Here is a 19,085-nt window from a genome sequence, read left to right on the forward strand (position 1 = left end):
ACACAGTATTGCTTAGTTTGACTACTAGTTGGCATCTTTGGAATAATAAATACTATATTTTGTATCAGAATTATGTTTCCTGAGGATCCACTTTAATGCAACAGTTAAAAATGGAAGACCTATAAGAATTCAGTTTAGGCCTGTAAAAGGCTTGTTTAGTCGACAACATGTCAAACAAAATAGATGTTAGTAGTCAATTAGTTTTCCGTCAGTTCAGTAACTAAACAATATTTACATGTGTTCTCTCTTCTTGACATTATTTATTTGAGCAAAGTAAAGTGAGGCAAAACAAAGATCGAGTGCTATTTTTCTCAATTTGTTCAAGCTATACTTACTTGTCAGGTGTGTGTGAACAGGTGTGTGTGTGTGTGGTGAATAAGCGTATGGTGTACGTAGAACAATTCACACACAGTACAAATACACATGAGGTTGTCCGACCGCGTTTTCATTTGGTCCGATTGGGAATTGATACTAAAACGCTCTTTTTTTTAAATGAACTCATGGGCGCTCTGGTGACAGATGGGGATTTTTCAGCGTTTTAAAGTGCAGCCAGGTCCTGACAGCTCCATGATACAATGGCGGCAGGACTCTCACAGATAGGTCGCCATGGTAACAGATGGATGGACGTGCAGAAGAAGCCACGGGGAGCGAGCGGGGGAGCACCCCTCTTGTCTTTAACGAGTCCCGGCCGCCGGTTTCGGCCTCCGTCGCTTTTGGCCTCCGTCGCTTTTGGAGGAAGTGAACCAAGAGTGGGAGCTCCATCTGTCTCACTCCTCGTCGCACTTTCATCTGTGCCTCCCCCTTTTCTCCCCCTTGTCTCCCCCAGTGGAATGACTGTGTTTGTGTTTGTGTCAGCGGGATGCTAAAATGGGTGAGCGGAGCTATTCTGCATATCAGAGTGCGGCGCTAACAAGCCACGGCGTCCTCTGATGAGCTTGTTTGTGCCGCCGTTTGTTTTTATATGAATGTAAATGGGCTGAAGCTGTGTGTGTGTGTGTGTGTGTGTTTCATGCACACTGTGTGGATACATAAACATCATTCACAACCAGCTTTGTACCTGTGTGTGTGTATCCTGATTGTTTACCATCATATAATTACATGTAAACCGCATTCGTGTGTGTGTGTGTGTGTGTGCAGTTCATGGCCAGTGCACATGTGTAATTCAGACGTTAGTGTGTGCTCTAATAGATGTAAATGTGATGCATGTGTGTACCTCTGAATTCAATTTAAGGGAATGTGAGTGATGGTGTTTGTGAGCTTGCACTAGATGTAGCAATAAGAATGCAAATTGGTGGTGTGTGTGTGGATGTGTGTGTACAGTATGTGCGCGTGTGACCGTGGCAGAGGTTAACGAGAGCGAGGCGACAGTGACAGAGGAGTGTGTTATAATGATCCCAGCTAGTCCATGGGCTTGTGTGTGTGTGGAGGAAGCACATAAACCTTGAACTTCTCTGCCTTTCTGTTTAGTTTTTCTCACGCAGACACTTTATAAATCTCTTTATTTTTTGCGTTGAAGCTTTGTAAAAACTATAAGAGACATTTTGAGGAGAATAACGCCTTTATGTTCTCGGCCTCCACCTGAGGTCGCTTTTCTGTTCATCAAGTTCAGAGCCTGAAGGAGAAAAGTGGCAATGCAATAACTGCAACACAGTCAGATATAACATACGTTTCATCTGAGTTAAATAAATGGGTTTTATATATAAAGTGCAGAAATAATATAACATTATTTTGGTAAGTTTTAATCAGAAAGATCTTAAGCTTTCCCTCTGGAGCAATTTGTGTTTTAGTGTGTCGCTCAAGGATACATCAATTCCTGTTTTAAGTAGAAATAGAGTCAATTCTGTACAGCGGGAAAAAACCGATGAAGCTACGTTGGAGGTTCAAAAACATGATTTCTCTGATTAAAAAACAAACAGGAAATGTTCATTAGCTCCACTGTGATCTTCCTCTCCTCGCATCACGCAGGTCCTCCTCTCTTAGCCACCTGCTATCAGAAGCCTTCTCTTCTTTATCTCCTGCAGCATTGTCCTTGTGTCTCTGCGGCTGAAAAGCCACGGTTCAGATTATTAGCGCCGCTCGCTCTGTTTCATCTCCATCTGCTCCTCTATCTGTCCTCCTATTTTATCTCGGCTAGATTGGGTGGTTGAGAAAGCAGGTAGATAAAGCCTGAAGTAGCCACCTGCGTCCCAAACACACACACTCACAACCCCACACACACACACACATGTTTATTCTGATGTTTGGCAGGACTACCTGTAAGCTAATTTGTATCCCTATCAGTGTAGCCCAGAGGGAAAAAGCTAATTTATTTTTGAAGAGCTAGAAAGGATTGGAGTTTGGTGTGTGTACCGTGATATGTTTTATGATTGCATGCCGCCTCTTTTAAGATATGTGTGTGTGTGTTTTGTTGACAGCACCCTGACGAGGGCGGTGGAGTTTCCAGGGGACTGGGGACCTCTGGGTATCCATGTGATCCCCTACTCCTCCTCTCTCAGTGGACGGTAAGCACACACACACACACACACACACACACACACACACACACCCTCACACACACACACACACACACACACACACACACACACACACACACACACACACACACACACACACACACACACACACTGTTCTCTCCACCCACCACCTGTCATCAGACATTTGAAGGAAAGGCAGATGGCTATGTTGACTCATACAGTAGCAGGGCTCAAGTGTTGGCATGTAATCATATATGTTTACCTCCTTGAATCCATATTTACTATGTGTGTGTTGTTTGTTTGTGTGTGTGTGTGTTTGTGTTGAAAGGACCCTGGGCCTGCACATTAAAGGCATCGAGGAAAACAGCCGCTCCAAGAGAGAGAACCTCTTCCAGCAGGATGAGTCCATCGTCCAGATCAACGACACGCAGCTGCAGGATAAAACCTTCGCTCAGTACGTACCATGGTCCCCAACACAGATATCCAAGAAGGGAGAAACCAATGAGATCAGACACGAGTGGCAAATTCATTTTAATACGATTTTACGGATGTGAATCCATTCCTTTGATTAGACGACTATTTGGTTGTTTTAGTCTTAGGTCTTTTTGTCGTCCAAGGCATTTTATAAAGTCACTAAGTAGCGAGATCAAGATATTTTCCAACTTGCACCATACCCAAAAATGGAAATAAGTGTTTCTTTATTAGACAGGAATGTGATTGGGAGCTTAAACAAAAGCTTTAAAAAAACCAGAAAGAGTGTGTTTGTCCTGCACACTGTCCGCCATTGTAGCGAGATACCTCACCCATCACCAGTTTGCCTCCTTTTATCAGCCAAAGACAAATCGTTCTCTTCCCTTCCTATCTCACCATCTACTTCCACAAAAGAGTGTATACACATGTCTCTCCGACACACACACACACACACACTACTACAACCTGCCGTCCCCATTCTTTTTTTTATTTTCTCTGTCCTCTTTGTGGTGAATGGGTCCATTTAACCACCTCCCACTGTGTTGTGTAGATGTTGTGCTGATAGCAGTCTATTAAAGCCTGCGATAGGAGCCTGCTGTCGGCGTGTCCCCATCTGACGGGGGCCGCAATGTCCCCGAACCAGCAGGAAGAATCTCTCCGTGCTTGATCTAAATTGAAACAGAGCTCCATTAAGGATGCACAGGCCTCATTCTCTGCTTTCCAATTGTCTGTGTTCTGCCTCTTGGTCTCTTTTGCTGTTTCGGCTGAAGTGATGGCATTATAGTTTGAGTGAAAATGACTTCAGCTACATATTTAAGTCTTGCTAATTTCTTCAATTTTGCTTCCAAAGGGCACAGGAAGCGTTCCGCCAGGCCATGACGTTGTCCTCCCCCGTGCGGCTGGAGGTCCTCCCCTTGGCCAACAAGCCACGCTACGAGAAGAGCCTGATAGGTCAGCTGTTCACCGGCGACGCCAAAGACGCCCCAGCCAAATTAAAGAGTCCGATATTGCTCCGCGCTAAAACCGACTCCCAGCCAGAACCCAAAAGAGACGCCAAACCCAACACCAACCTGGAGGTGCGGCGAGCCGACGCGCGGACCAGGACCCCGGAGACTCATGTGGCGAACCCCCCTGCGGAGCTCCGTCCTGGGCCCGGCTCCCTGGAGAGAGGCTCTCCTTCACCTTCTTCCAGGGCAGAGAGCTCCACCCCTCCCAGGACCAGAAGCCAGAGCCCCCAGAGCAGCAGGAGCCCCCTGCCCGGCCTGGGAAACCTCACCGGCAGGAAGGGCGGAAAGAAGTTAAAAATTGACCTGAAGAAAGGTAAATGTGCAACTGAAGTATTTAAGTTCCTACTATACTCATCATGGGAAGTACTTAAAGGAAGCCTGCTTTACAAACTGTGGGTGTGGGCTTTGAATTATGTGGGAGACATTATCTTCCAGGTTTGTTTCTGATGATCTTGTGTAAAGCTGATTTTAAGTCCTGGATGTTATGTGGATTGATTTTTGAAATCAAATATCTAGTCCCGTGTGAAACCGCTGCAATCGTGAAGACATTTCTCCATTCCTGATCCTTCAGTCTGGGTGTTTCGCTTTAGATTCCAGCCCGGACTGAAAGTGTCTGGCTTCCCGCCTGCCTTTCTCCATTATCCCTCTAAAACACATCAGAGCTGCAGCGCCGATGTGTTGATAGCACTGGAATAGGTTTGTAGGGCTGTGAATAGGCTCTGTTCTAGCAACCTGTAGCGCTACGGGGCATTGAAAGGAGAGCTGTAATTGGGCAGCACACACTTGCTACAGGTACCCGGAGAAAGAGAAGGCAGAAAGATATCCAGATGAAAGGAAAGGAGAGATTGTATTTCGACTCAAAGCCTCTTTCACACACTTTTATTGTTTATTCCTTTCTTTCACACCTTTTCATCCCTCCCATTCCTCCTACTCTTCCTCCCTTTGTTAGATGTTTCCCCCCTTGTCTACCTCTATCCATTTCACCTGATGCAAGATCAGAGCAAAGGATATTATGGGGTTCCTAACACCCTCTCCCTTGGCAACAGGCTCTTTCTCTGCGTGATTGACAGGCGGTGAGGTTTAGGTGCGCTAATGTAGGGCAGGCAGAGGCTTAGCTCGGAGACCAGATAGCATCGCTCACCGCCTTCAGTATGCCACGCCGGCTTTGCTCTGCCTGCACACACAGACACACACACAGACTCACACACACACACACACACACACACGTACACGGAGCGTGGCACATTTCACTCATGGCTTGGGGCTTGTGAGGCCGTGAAAAAGGGAGAGGGTGGAGGCTCCGGGGGTTGATGGCTCGTGTGTGTGTGTGTGTGAGTCTGTGTGTGTGTGTGTGTGTGTGTGTGTGAGTCTGTGTGTGTGTGTGTGTGTGTGTGTGTGTGTGTGTGAGTCTGTGTGTGTGTGTGTGTGTGTCCTTGGAAGAACACACACTTGTAAATGTATACACACGCAGGCTCACACCCACGAGGAAAATCTTTGTGGAAATCACGTTGCATCCCCAGGGAGGGAAGCTAGAGACGGGAATAATGTCCCTCAGGTTCCTCTCTCTCTTCTTCTCCTCTCCCCCTCCCACGTTCCCTCCATCTTCTCCCTCCACCTCCCTTCATCAGCCACCGCTCGGCCTGCTCACACGTGAAATTAAAGGCAGAGTCTGTCTAATCCGGCTAGCAGAGAAGCCTCCTTTGGGGGCTCGGAGGCAGAGCCAGGCAACAAACCCCTCAGAGGAAAACAGACACTTAAACGGTAGTTAATGTGGAGGGAGATGCTTAAAACACACACTGGGTTCAGCGGGAGGAGAAAAAACTGAGGAGAAGGGGAAGAAAAAGTGTACATTTAATTGAAACTTAATTAAAAGTAGTCAAATTCGCCCTGGATTTATGTCCCTAATACTCTCCGTGACTGCTTTGTCCCCCTGTAGGCACCGAGGGTCTGGGCTTCACCGTGGTAACCCGGGACTCCTCTGTCCACGGGCCGGGACCCATCCTGGTGAAGAACATCCTGCAGCGCGGAGCAGCTGTCAAAGATGGCCGCCTGCATCCCGGAGACCGCATCCTGGAGGTAAGACTGAAATGTTGATCCCCAACGGAGTAAAACAAAGCAGAAGTGTCTGTTACCAGGAACAAGAAATACATCATCATTAGGAGCAGAGAGCTGCGGCACACCTACTGAGGAGGACATTTTCATGTTTCCAGAATTACAGAACATTTTCTGTGGATTTATACACCCTGCTTTAATACACTTCTGTGTGTGTTTGTGTGTGTGTGCAGGTGAATGGAGTAGACATGACAGGCAGGAGCCAGGAGGAGCTGGTGGCCATGCTGCGCAGCACCAGGCAGGGCGAGAGTGTGTGTGTGGTGGTGGCACGGCAGGAGGACATCTTCCTGCCTCGGGAACTGGTAAGAGAGTGTGAACGTAAAAAAACATCAGCACCCGCCATCACACAGTTTCCCAAAGTCTATCGTTTGTCGTCACTTTTCCTGTCTTTTTTCCTCTTTCTCTCTCAGAGGACCTAACCTCTTTATGTTGATGCCCTTTTCCTATAAACACCCCCCCCCACACACACACACACACACACACACACACACGCCCAGAGCACGCTCCGGCCTTCCTGTCCCCCTCTGCTCTGTTGACACAGCGATGCCACAGGAAGTCACACACACACGCAGGAAACGCACAGCCATGTCCGCGCATGTCGACACGCCGCGAGCGCTAAGTGACCGATAACCTGCCGGGGTCAGAGGTCAGCGTCACGGCTGTGAAACCGACACAGCGTGACTGCACCTCACTGGGGACGTTTGATCAATAAACACACTCTTTTTAACATACACACACACAGCCAGGTCCCCCCCGCTCTCTGTAAATGATGTTTTTCGCTTCGCTGCTATTCTCTAACCCTCCGTCCTCCGTGGTTATTCTGATTACTCCCTCTCCGCCGCTTCAAAGAGCTCCGAGGAAGACGCGCGGGGCTTTGTAGTGACTGATGCATATTCACACCTTAAAGTGGCTGCTAACACACACACACTCACACACACACTCCTAGTCCTTGATAGAAAAAACTCTCACACACACAGACATCACACGATCTTTAAACAGGCGAGTTACTGCTTCCGGAAATAGTTTGCCCTCATTAATGGCCCTGCAGTGTTGGCATAACAAGTGCACTTTGAAGAGGCTTCATCTAACACTTGCTTGTATTTGGGCATCAGTGACTTAAAAAGGGAGGAGAGGGGGGGTGAGGCAGAATGAGAGAGAGCCTTCACTGCTGAAGTTGTCGTTGCCCCGTGAGATGTGGCCCTTATCTGCAGCACAGTCCTCCACCTCAAAGACGGTTTGATGTCCCCTAAGCACACACACACACACACACACACACACACACACACACACACACACACACACACACACCCACACACACACACACACACGCACACACTTAGGATTACTTAAATGAACAGACGCTGAAACTCCCATGTGTCCAAAAGTCCAAACACACATAGTATACAGCATAGAAAGACGTAGTAAAAAAACACCCTCCTACAAAACAAACCAAAAATACTAGTCCCCCCTCCATTTCTTCCTTTCTTGCAGGTTTTAATTGCTCCACTCTTATTCCTGCTGCTCTTAAGTAGTCAATTGTAGTGGGAATGCATTTAGAGCACTAGCAAAGAGCACCTCACGACGATACACTCGCATAAAATATGTAATGATGATGGACGCATTAAGTCGACGCGGACATCTGCTTTCCCTTTCGTACGGAAACGCCTGTGCGTAGGTGTCCGTCTGCATTTCTTGGTGTAGATGCTTATGAATATTTATCAATGTTTTAGATGCTGTGGTATCTTGTGCAAACGTAGTCCCTTCATCTACCATAATTCTGTTTTGTTTATAAAAATAATAAGATGCAAATCGGTAGTTCATTAGCACAGTTTTAAATTCAGGAGCTGCTGAGATTAATTGGCTAAACTACAAGTTTTCATTCACTGTTACTGCTACAGATCATGAATCTCAAATATTGTTTCATCGCATATATTAAGGTTTTAATTGAGTCTTTGATAGGATCATTTTTACCAACAGAAAGTTCTCACTTAATACTATAAGTTTGGTTTATTTTAATTAAGTGTCAGATTTGATAGTTTTCACTTATTGCAGAGCAGAGGTATAGAAGCGTTATGATGTGCTGTGGTTTCATCTTGGAAAAGCTAATTCTGTGTCTCACTTGTCCAGCTTTTTTGTAAATGCTCAGCAAATTTGGAGAACCCTTAACCAGCAATATTTTAGATGGATACACCCGTTTCTTGGTCATAATTTTCACCTACATGGACATGACAAAGACTTCAGGGAAAGTCACAGCTGTACATCGGGATGAACATAAGTTAATGTCTCACAGCAAAGCTTCTTAATGATTGTTAAATCCAACATCTGGCTCAAACCTGAACCGGGAATTCACTGAGTGATGCTAATACTTAACTAAGGAACGCATTGGAGATTGGAGGTCAGCTGAGTCCTGGAGCTGGTCAGAGGTCAGCGCGGTCCCAAATGACACTTCAGCAGGACAGAAAGTCGCTGACACAGCAGATTTTCCCCGGGTCAGCAGGTTAAAAGGCTGGTGTTTGTCCTCCCTGCACCATCCTGCTGCCAACCCCTCAAGATTTATACTCTCTTTCAACCTCCTTGTACGAGCAAAGTGGACTTTTAGAAGCTGAACTGCTGATTGATTGGTTTCAATAGAGAGGGGTATTGATGTTTCATGAGCAGCTTCTGTTGAAGCACACAGTGGTCTCTTTCAGAATAACAGCAAAGCGGGGGGAATTAGCCTCATTTTTAAAGATACAATAGGACGAGGACTGTCTTCTCCGTCTCCCGTACTCTCACGCAGCCTCAGAGTAATTAAAAAGTGATAACTTCTTATCACACTTTCATTGCTGTCAGCATTTCTCCCTTGTTTTGTTTTGAGAGTTTTTGTGGGTGAAAGTGTGTGTGTCGAATAATGCCAAGGACAGGATGGGGGGGGTCACGCTGCACATGGTCCACCCCTCCGCTGGGAGCAAGCCTAGGCCAGCTCACAGGAAGCAGGGTCGTGAGACAGCTTTAATTTTTATCCATCCCTCTTTCCCTTTCTCTGTCAGTCTGTCTTAGAGCTTCTCCCCCCCCCCCCCCCCCCTTTTCCCAAATAACTGGAATCATCCCCCCAATCAGTCATTTCACTTTCCTTTCTCCTCATTGTGCGGTAAAGGTGTACGGCGGCAGACATTAAGGCGATTAATTGGCAGCGGCGTGGTTTGCCGTCGGAGCGTGGCGAGATCTCATCTTAATTGAATGTCGCTCTCACCGCTAATCCCGCCGCTTTGAAACCCCCCATTTGAAATCCTCAGCGACAAAAGGCTCTGTGTAATCGCTGTGTATCACCCCCCCCCACCCTCACCACCACCCATCCTTTCTTCACCACCCACCCTGGGGAAAGAAAAAGCTCCGTTTTGTTTCCTCATTTGGGTGTTGAAGAGGGTGGTCTCTCCTGGCTTAAGAGCTTGTTAAAGAGCTTAGGGCTAACAGAGGGGGGAGAGGGGGTCGCAGAGGGGAGCCCCCCCCCCTGGGGACAATCGGCCCCCAAGGAGAGGACTTCAGAGAGGAGTGTGAGAGAGTGAGTTTGGACCACCACTGAGCTTTAAATAGATTTGAATCGGATACAAGAGCGTGTTCACTTGCATTTGATAACTTCCCAGAGCCGCTGCGCTGTGATCCGTCCACCTCCACCCTGTGTGTTATTCAGCTCCATCACAGAGGTATTTAAAACCTCCCAGGGTGCCACCTGACACCTCTCAAGTGTCTCTCGGGCAGGAAGTGGTGTCTTTGTAATTCCTCTCGGTTTTGAGTAGCAGCCTTGTTGATAAAAATAAGCCCTGACTGAAAGTCGTGTATTGTACTGAAATAGTTTGATTTAACGTGTTATCAGCATATCAAGGAAGTGAATACGAGCAGCGGCTGAGAGGTGATTATCAGCAGAGACAAAGTTCAATATAAAGTGATGAAGAAACCTGAAACCTGCAGTGCACCTACTCTCTCAGTAATATAAACTCTTACATTTTTTAATTAGGGCAAAGGGGTGATGTCATTTTAATACATTTGTACATAGGTAATTGAACTTTAGCCTGGGGTAAGATCATGTGTTCATCGGTGTGTCCGTCTGCAGCTTTCATGTGCCCCATCTCTGGAGGGAACACCCTTGCAGACCATTTACATGCACAAAAACCTGTTCTAACTCTACAGGAAAGGGAAAACCCCAACACGTATAGTACGTAACTCCTTTAATGAGTATGTGTGAAAGCAATATTGTTGCTTATTTAAATGTCAATGTGTGCACGGACCAGAAACCAGTTTAAATTGACGTTTACTGTAACTGTGACCAGACCTTGCTTTCCTTAAAGGGGACCTATCATGCAAAATGCACTTTTGTACGTCGTTTCTACATGAATATGTGTCCCCGGTGTTCCAGGGAACTCACCAAGTGTCAGAAAACACAACCCTCTCTATTTTCCTCCATACCCAAATCTCTAAAAAAAGGGGCTGCAACGGATCTGATAAAAACTGATCCAGATTTGAACACTGTCCTGACGTCAGGACGGTGGCGCTACGGCTATTGGGCCAACTCCACCAATCAGGAGGAGACAGCCACGGCCATTACCGTTCGAAAGCGCTGGAGACGCTGTAGTACATATGCCAGGCCTCTAGATGGTGCTGTTGCTCACATAATCAACCCTTGCAAAAACAGAGCTAACATTTGTCAAATTGAGCGAAATGAGGCATGGCTAAAATGCATGATCTGTTTGGTATTTTGAAAAAAAAAAAGTATAAATATGCCTTATATAGGTATGGTCCTACACTATATTATTCAAATATAGCATGATAGGTCCACTTTAAATATAGTTGTCCAAATCAGATATCAGTCATTTGAACTAGTTTGTAAATGTTGCAATCCAGAGTGAGAGCAGTGACTTGCATCAGTGCCTTGTAGTACCTCAGGATTTTCTTTACTCAGGTTTAGCTCCTTCACCTGAGCCATGACTCACATTTTAATAAGTAGTATCCATCCTGGCCTAACGGCTATAAAGGTCTGTTGTTTTAATACGCACCCAGACGTAGCATCACAGACGAGGGAGACAGAATCCCTGTTTGGAAAATCACAGCGAGGTTGAGAGGGAGCTTCTAGGGTCGTGAATCTTACAACATTTCCTGGAGGCCACATTTGACTCCTTCAACACTGTGCCTCGACGACAGGAAATGTGAACATGGTGATTCAGCGCTGTGTGATGTAAGGCTGCCGCAATCCTGCTGCGGGTGCTCTCATCTGTAGAGCTGTGACAAGTGCTAAGGCTGGTGTAATGTACATGCATATTTCTGCACATTTCCCTTAGATCTTTCTTGGTTTTTCACCGTCTCTTGCTTATTCCTCAAATGTATTTTTAGCCTCAACTAAAGTGAGAAAAGCGAGAAAAAAGAGCCATGTACTGTACACACACTTTTAACCTTCAATTCATCCTCTTCACCCTTGAGACTGCCTTTTCTCCCACTCTCCATTCTGCCATCACATTTCCCTTTTGTGGCCTTTTGTCTCCCCCCCCCCCCCCCATCATCATATATTCTGCTGCTGCCACCACGGTCACTTTCTCCACATTAAAGGAGTGGGTGAAGGGTGTAGAGAGCGACCTGTGGAAAGGAGAGAAGGAAGGGGGAGAGATGGAGGTACAGTACAGTAAGATTGAGAGATAAGGGTGAAATGTAAAGAGGGAGGAGGGGGGGGGGGGTAAACGAGAGAATACCTCAGGGATGGGTTATTACTTTTAAATGCTCCTCTGCGCCTCCATGCTCCCCCTTTCCTCCCCCAGCGTGCTCCAGCAGGAGGAGGTATGAAAAGGTTATTATGTTTCCTTTAGAAATGTCTCGCTCTTCGCCTGCGCCTTTCATCTCCAAATGGAAATAACCTCTCTCCAGTAGCTTTCTTCCTTTCCCTCACTACACCTGCATCTCTCTTTCCGGTACACAACACCTGCTCCGTTTCTTTTACCTCTTCCACCCGAAATTTCAGACCTGATCTGACAAATAAAGTAATATCGTATCGACTCTTGAATCCGTCTCTGTTTGAGTATAATCAGCGTGCTGTAGGAGCATGCATTATCAGCGAGTACATTAGATACGCTGCCTCAATCGTCAGCGATCACACGCAGCACTTATTATGTAAAGCAGGTATTAGGGGTGTAGAGAAGTAGCTTTTTAAAAAGCATTTCAAGAACTCAATATTTCTTGGTTTTCAGAAAGGTGAAGAGGAAGGCAGCCTGGTGCTGGAGGACGGCAGGGAGCAGCTGATGTACGAGATCCCGCTCAATGAGTCTGGATCCGCTGGACTCGGGGTCAGCCTGAAGGGCAACAAGTCCAGAGAGACCGGGGAGGACCTGGGCATCTTCATCAAGTCCATCATCCACGGAGGGGCCGCCAACAAGGTACAGGATCCTCAAGTGGTGTCTGTAATAATGATATCTTTATTTATATAGCACTTTCCATACACAACGGGTAACAAAGTGCTTCACAAACAAAAACAAAATAAAAGCTGATAACCCTCCACCCCTTTCCATATAAAGCTTCCTATATATTCCCACATTGCTTCAGTAGGTTTCTACCATCACAGAGGGTGCTTCTCAGTCGCGAGTAAAGCTGCTCCAGAGCCACTATTTCAAGCATACTACGTCATCGAGTGCCGCCGTTCCAATGTCGTTCGGAGACATTTCGAGGCTGCACATGAGTAGACTCCGCGGTCTTAAAATCCCCACAATGCTTTGCGCACGGACCAATTTCCCCAAATCTGTGGCGGAAAATGTAAGGCGGGGCCTCTCGTATGACGCACACCTGCACACTTGCTCGCCTGTACCACTCTTCGTTTTCCGAATGCCAGGAAGTATTCTTGCCTCGCTTCTGAAGCAAGACGCTCGGAAGACATGTGCTACCAAGCGAGCGTACTCGACATTGAGAAACACCCAGTACCCTTTGAGTGCTTTAAAGAGCTCCTTACATACATCAAATATGAGTTGTGAGAAGTATTGCAGAAACATTTTCAGAACCAAATCTTTATCTAGTCAAGGTTCTCAAGAAGCCTTTTTCTTGATCTTTTTCTTTCTCCTTCATCTGTCCACACTCTCCCCCCTTTCTTTACGATGTCGTTTCCTCTCTTCTCCTCTTCCTCTACTCGCCTCTCATCTCATTTCCTGTCTTTCTCCCCCTGCCCGGCTTTCCCTCGGCCTTTTGACTCCCATTGACCTCCAGTGGCCTCGCCGCCTCAGCGCTGCAGCGGCCTTATCTAAATCACTCAGCGCTCACTTCAAGTTGTGAGAGCATCAGGAGAGAAAAACATCCCGTTTCAGCACTTTGGAGATCCCTCCAATTGGCCTCAATATCTGCCCGTCACAAGTCCTCGTCCCCCTCGATGCTGCTCCCAGATCTGCACCGCAGGACGAGGAGGCGCAGAGACGAGTGTGGCGTACCAGATAAACTGGTCTGGGATCAGGAGCGGCTAGACAGCAGCTCCCCAAAGTGCCTTCAGAAGTAGTTTCTTTCAGACAGCTGCCGACGCGGATAGTAAGATCTCCGGCTGGCTGCGAAACAGGTTTCTGGGACAAGATACCACATAAGAGGAAGAGAGACACGGAGGAAGAGAGACGGACAGTAGCGAGGGAGGAAAACCATTGAAAGAGAGACAGCAGGAGTGAGAGGAGGGAGGGAAGAAATGAGCGGTATCGAACAAAAGAGAGATGGAAATTGAAAAGTGGAGACACTCAGCATGAACACAATGCATAAGTGTGTGTGTGTGTGTGTGTGTGTCCTCCTCGGTGTCGATGTAAAGCAGTTGAGGGCCCAGCCTGATGAGACTTCTCGGTGCAGAGGAGGGAACCCGGGCGCCCCCCGAGTCTCACACGCACACAATCAGCCAGAAGAAGGGAGGTAGAGCGAGGTAAGAGTCATGGAGAGATCTAACCCTATTTCCATTAAAGAGTGTGTGGAGGCTGCTGCCGTGGGCCGCGGGGCCCTCAATTATATCCTAAAATTCTTCCCTGGCTCTTCACCCTGATCCTGTCATACCATCATATCAAAGCTAAAAGGAAAAAACAAAATGTAAAATTTACATCTAGGGCGGAGAGGAGATGTTAATAGGAAAATCACAGACACGACTGATTTTGGCACAAAACATCAATTTTTCATGACAACACATCTTGATTTGTGTGTGTGTGTGTGTGTGTGTGTGAGTGTTGTGTGGTGTGTGTGTGTGGTGTTTGTGTGTGTGTGTGTGTGTGGTGTGTGTGTGGTGTGTGTGTGGGTGTGTGTGGTGATGTGTGTGTGTGTGTGTTGTGTGTGTGTGTGTGTGGTGGTGTGTGTGTGTGTGTGTGTGTGTGTGTGGGTGTGTGTGTGTGTGTGTGTGTGTGTGTGTGTTGTGTGTTGGTGTTGCCATCATCCCAGTCTGCATTGAGGCCAGACCTGATGGTGCCTTGTTAATAAGATGGGGTCAAAGGTCATCGTTGACCATAATAGAGCAATCATGACTCTGCACACACACTCAAAGAGAGTCTTTAGTGTCTCATGGTTATTGTTCTTTTTTTAAATTATCGCCCTCTGCATTGCTTTCCTTATTTGACCCCCCCACTCACCCTCTCTCTCTCCCCTCTCCTCTCCCTCTCTCTCTCCCCTCTCCTCTCCCTCTCTCCCTCCAGGGCACCGTTCTGTGTTTCTCTCCATGAGAGGCTGCTATTTAAAACACTTAGAAGTGATTTAGTGCCCACCGAGGCTATTCCATTAGCTGCTCTATGTATTTATCATGGCTCTCCCGCTCTCAGTAGATTGCTAACTCTTCCATTTTCCTGCCTTCCCCCCTTCTTCCATTTCTACTACATTTTCTCTCTCTCTCTCTCTTTATTATTCTCTCACACACACATTTCATTTTACACCTCTCCTCTTATCCCCTCTTAAAAATGGTGTGACCAGTCTTGTGTCTTATTTTACTGAGGATTTGAGCTCTTTTCCCCATCCTTGCATCTTCACATCATTAATTTGTTATGAGGCGTTAACATTAGTGATATGAACAGATAAGAAGATCTTTAAAAGGCCTGGTAATGCTGCATTTATTTACTGTGCAAATAGATAACATTAAAAAATAAATATGAGCTTTTATTCTGAAAAAAGTTAGATTCTTCTCCCGTTAACATCACTGTGTTTCAAGTATGTACAACACACATAAGTATTACTTACAAATGTGTGTTGTACTGGTGTTTCTCTACTATCCTCCTCATGCTAATGCTGCTAACCTCTCCCAACAGGATGGTCGGTTGAGCGTGAACGATCAGATGATCGCGGTAAACGGCGAATCGCTGCTCGGACGCTCCAACCACGCTGCCATGGAGACGCTGAGACACTCGATGTCGTCAGAGGGAAACGCCAGAGGCACCATCCAGCTGGTGGTGCTCCGAGCACCCAGACAGGTACAGATGAAATCTCTGCTCTGTCACCTACTCCGTACATTTCTCTGGAATATCATGGTTTTGGAGAGGCGTATCCCACACAGGCAATGTTTTACGGGTGTACGAGTGTGTTTTCTACATTTTTCAAGATGATTGGATTGGAAATCAGACTCTTTTATGGAGGAGAATTACATTTTGATGTCATGTTGGCTTGATTTTGTAAAGTTTTGCATCATTGGGCGTCTTCTCAGTTTTGCAGAAATCAACTGAGAGAATTCAAGTATATCTTGCTTGTGTTATCATAAATACATGCTTAAAATGAATATTTAAAGTAGCATACTTGTGTTAAATATGTTTAGTTGAGTTCTTTCTTCATATCCTCAGACTGTGCTCCTGTCAGTTCCTCTCTTTGGAGGCTCTGCTGGATGTGGAGCTGCATGTTCAGCCTCCCTGAGTTTGGTTAGAGGATTTTGGTTACATGAAACATTAAGGGATGCTTATGCATTATGAAATTCTCCGCTCATCCTGATGTTTTTCAAAGAATATTCAGAAGAAGCTACCAGAGTTTTGACAGCAGAATCAATGACACACATCAGCCACATTAGGATCATTACTGTCGCCTGTTGTGATGATGTGAAGATATGCTCCACTGGACAAACTGGAGGCATCCGCCCTATATGCATGTCAGCAATATAAAAGAGACCTTATTCATATTTGTATAAACAGTAAAAAACGTGCACACTGTACTACAATATATAATATGTATATAACAATATATGAATGGGTCCATTCATATTAATAGGATATTCATGGTTTGGCTTTAAAGAAAAAATAGTTACATTTTTCTCCAATTGATTTTGCTTTCTCAGACGGCCAGCCCGGCACCAAACTCCAATGGCTCCTCCGCCCATCCCCAGTACAACTATACGGGCTCCAACAATCAGGTACGAGCAGGTGACGGCCCCCCCCAGAAGCAGCAGCCGCCCCCCCCAAGCCGCTCCTCCTCCCTCCTCCCCACGCTGAGGAGGAGAGCGTCTGAGCCGCTGTCCCTCAGCCACATGCAGCGATACACACAGAGGCCGGGGGACACACACACCCGATACACCTATGGTCTTAATCAGAAGGAGAGGAGTAGTGGTTACACGTTTGGCCTGGCGCAAAAAGATAGTGATGATGAGGGGGGGTACGCACACAAAGACGAGTTCAGACCGGCCTCACAGTACGAGTTTGGGTTTGTTTCTCACAGCCAGACGCTAAGCGGCTTCCCCACAAACTTAAACCGGGAAAGTTACCATTACGGGTACACACACAGCCGAGCGCTCGCAGAGACACACCGCCACGACAGGCCGGATAACGCGCACACACACAAGGTCAGGCTAGCACGTAGCCGCACACCGGACCCCCCACACAGCTCTCAGAGATACACGGAGAACATCAGGGCGATGGCAGGGCAGATGTACGGAGACCCGCCCACACACAGCAGGATACCCACACACAGACACAATAGAAACACACACACCTCTGCAGACAGGTACCTCGACGCACACTCACACAACTACGCACACAACAGAGCGCTCACCAGACACATGCAGCTCTGACACTGTGTGTGTGTGTGTGTGTGTGTGTGTGTGTGTGTGTGTGTGTGTGTGTGTGTGTGTGTGTGTGTGTGTGTGTGTGTGTGTGTGTGTGTGTGTGTGTGTGTGTGTGTGGTGTGTGTGTGTGTGTGTGTGTGTGTGTGTGTGTGTGTGTGTGTGTGTGTGTGTGTGTGTGTGTGTGTGTGTGTGTGTGTGTGTGTGTGTGTGTGTGTGTGTGTGTGTGTGTGTGTGTGTGTGTGTGTGTGTGTGTGTGTGTGTGTGTGTGTGTGTGTGTGTGTGTGTGTGTGTGTGTGCAGTATATGCATTGCAAAAGGGGTGCAGGTGACATTCTGGCTGCAAATTCTAAACGTTGTAAAGCTCTTGCGGGTGCACACTGATCTGAATAGTGCAAAAATGTAAATATTTCCTACACTTTGAAAAGATAACAATCCATCAAATGTGTGCAGAAAAATTACCTGGCATATCTGCTTCATTGGACGGGTGCAAAGCAGAGGCAGGAGTGGATAGAAACAGGCTTTCGCACAATCTATCACTTGCAACATTTTATATTTAAATATTTCTATTCTAGACCTTTATCAGGAATAAAGAAGATATCAATTTTCTAATCAAAATCTTTGTAAAGTTGTTAATAGTTTCGATAATGTAATTTGACATTTTTCACTTCCTCCACTTTTTGCACCAAATCGTCCGAGTGTAAATACAGTAATGATCGATGATGTGGAAGCATATTAATCAGGCTGAAAGCTTTTCTCCGTGCCAACTCCACTAACTGTCGCAGCATTCACTTTTCACTCTTTTTAAAATATTACCCATGAGCTCAATACTTCCCTCTGTGCAGCCTCCTTTCTGTCACATCAGTCTTAACTCACTAAAGTTATTATTCTTTCATAGTTTCCCTTCAAACCTCCTCACTGTTATTGCTTTATCTGCTCCGTGCTTTTTTGTCTATTTGTATAAAGTTTTCCTTTTTTATGTTCACGTTTTTTTAAGGGAATGTATCCTGCTCTTCTGTCTCACCTGCTTGTTTGTCCTCTGTTAAATAAAGCTGATCTGAAGCCTCCTGCATGCCTCTCTGTTTCTCTGTTGGGTCTTTTCTCCTCTTGCACCTCCGCCACTTTTATTAAAGACTTTTTGGACCTTTTTCCTTCTGTTTCAGTCTCTCTGTATTCTCTGTTACTGCACGTCGAAACCAGGACATATGGAAAACATGATTCATTCTTTGAACGTACTGTACCGATGCACCAAAATAATTACATTTTTTATCACATTAACAGTCGCACATTCACAGATATATATCAAATGAACATATTTCAGGAATAATGAGTAGATATTCCACAGAGCTGTGAACACGTTTCCTCAGTGTGATAATTGTGCGTGGAATGTGTCAACCTTTGCTTATTTTTACCTTCTGTGGTTGTTAAAAAAGAAAGTGTGATGGCAGTTCCTTTACTCCCTTGCAAGCAACATTAAAATCCCAACGTCGCACAAGACGTTAAAGTAATGTTCAAAAAGCAGCACAAATGGACGATCTGAATTATGACAGGTGGTGAAAAATCGCCGTTTTCTGTCTTTTTAGCTCCACGTTGAACCGCGACTGATTATTTCAGACGCTCTTAAAGATGTGTCGCAGCAGTTAAAGCAGATGCTGAGTGAGAGAGGGAGTATTAACGGGAGGGTTAGTGCCATTGACCTGCCCATTGTGGCGTTTCCATCTCCTCCACGCCACACTCCCATCAGTGTGTGTGTGTGTGTTTGTGTTTAAGTTATCCAAGCCTGCAGATGAATGCTATCAAAGCCAGTTCAAGGTTCACTGTATATCTGAAGAGCCTCATCCCCACCCAGCCTGTCTGGTGGCAGGGTGAAGCAGCGTGATAAAACAAGCGCTCCCTAAAGCACAGCCCCCTCAGCGTCCCCCCCCATCTCCAACTGTCTGTCTAGAGTTAGATTTCCATTAAGGATATGACCCTACATCCTAATTATAATAACACAAAGTTCTCTGTTAGTCACATTTAAACTTATTTTGGATGATTT

The 19,085-nt window shown here is 46.2% G+C and overlaps 1 protein-coding gene across 4 annotated transcripts in view; it reads left to right on the forward strand.

Annotated features, from left to right (window-relative positions):
• Nucleotides 1-19,085, forward strand: part of pard3ba (par-3 family cell polarity regulator beta a) — a 116,128-nt gene that overhangs the window by 37,328 nt on the left and 59,715 nt on the right. For 3 of the 4 annotated variants that reach the window (XM_034151302.1, XM_034151303.1, XM_034151305.1), the window contains 8 exons: nucleotides 2,415-2,501; nucleotides 2,803-2,928; nucleotides 3,796-4,265; nucleotides 5,889-6,028; nucleotides 6,238-6,366; nucleotides 12,274-12,459; nucleotides 15,319-15,480; nucleotides 16,329-16,403. In XM_034151302.1, coding sequence (XP_034007193.1) covers nucleotides 2,415-2,501; nucleotides 2,803-2,928; nucleotides 3,796-4,265; nucleotides 5,889-6,028; nucleotides 6,238-6,366; nucleotides 12,274-12,459; nucleotides 15,319-15,480; nucleotides 16,329-16,403 — 1,375 coding nt within the window. The remainder of the gene's footprint in view (nucleotides 1-2,414; nucleotides 2,502-2,802; nucleotides 2,929-3,795; nucleotides 4,266-5,888; nucleotides 6,029-6,237; nucleotides 6,367-12,273; nucleotides 12,460-15,318; nucleotides 15,481-16,328; nucleotides 16,404-19,085) is intronic. The other variant, XM_034151304.1, reaches the window with a different exon arrangement.

The sequence above is a fragment of the Trematomus bernacchii genome, unplaced genomic scaffold (assembly GCF_902827165.1).
Source record: "Trematomus bernacchii unplaced genomic scaffold, fTreBer1.1, whole genome shotgun sequence".
Classification (NCBI taxonomy): domain Eukaryota; kingdom Metazoa; phylum Chordata; class Actinopteri; order Perciformes; family Nototheniidae; genus Trematomus; species Trematomus bernacchii.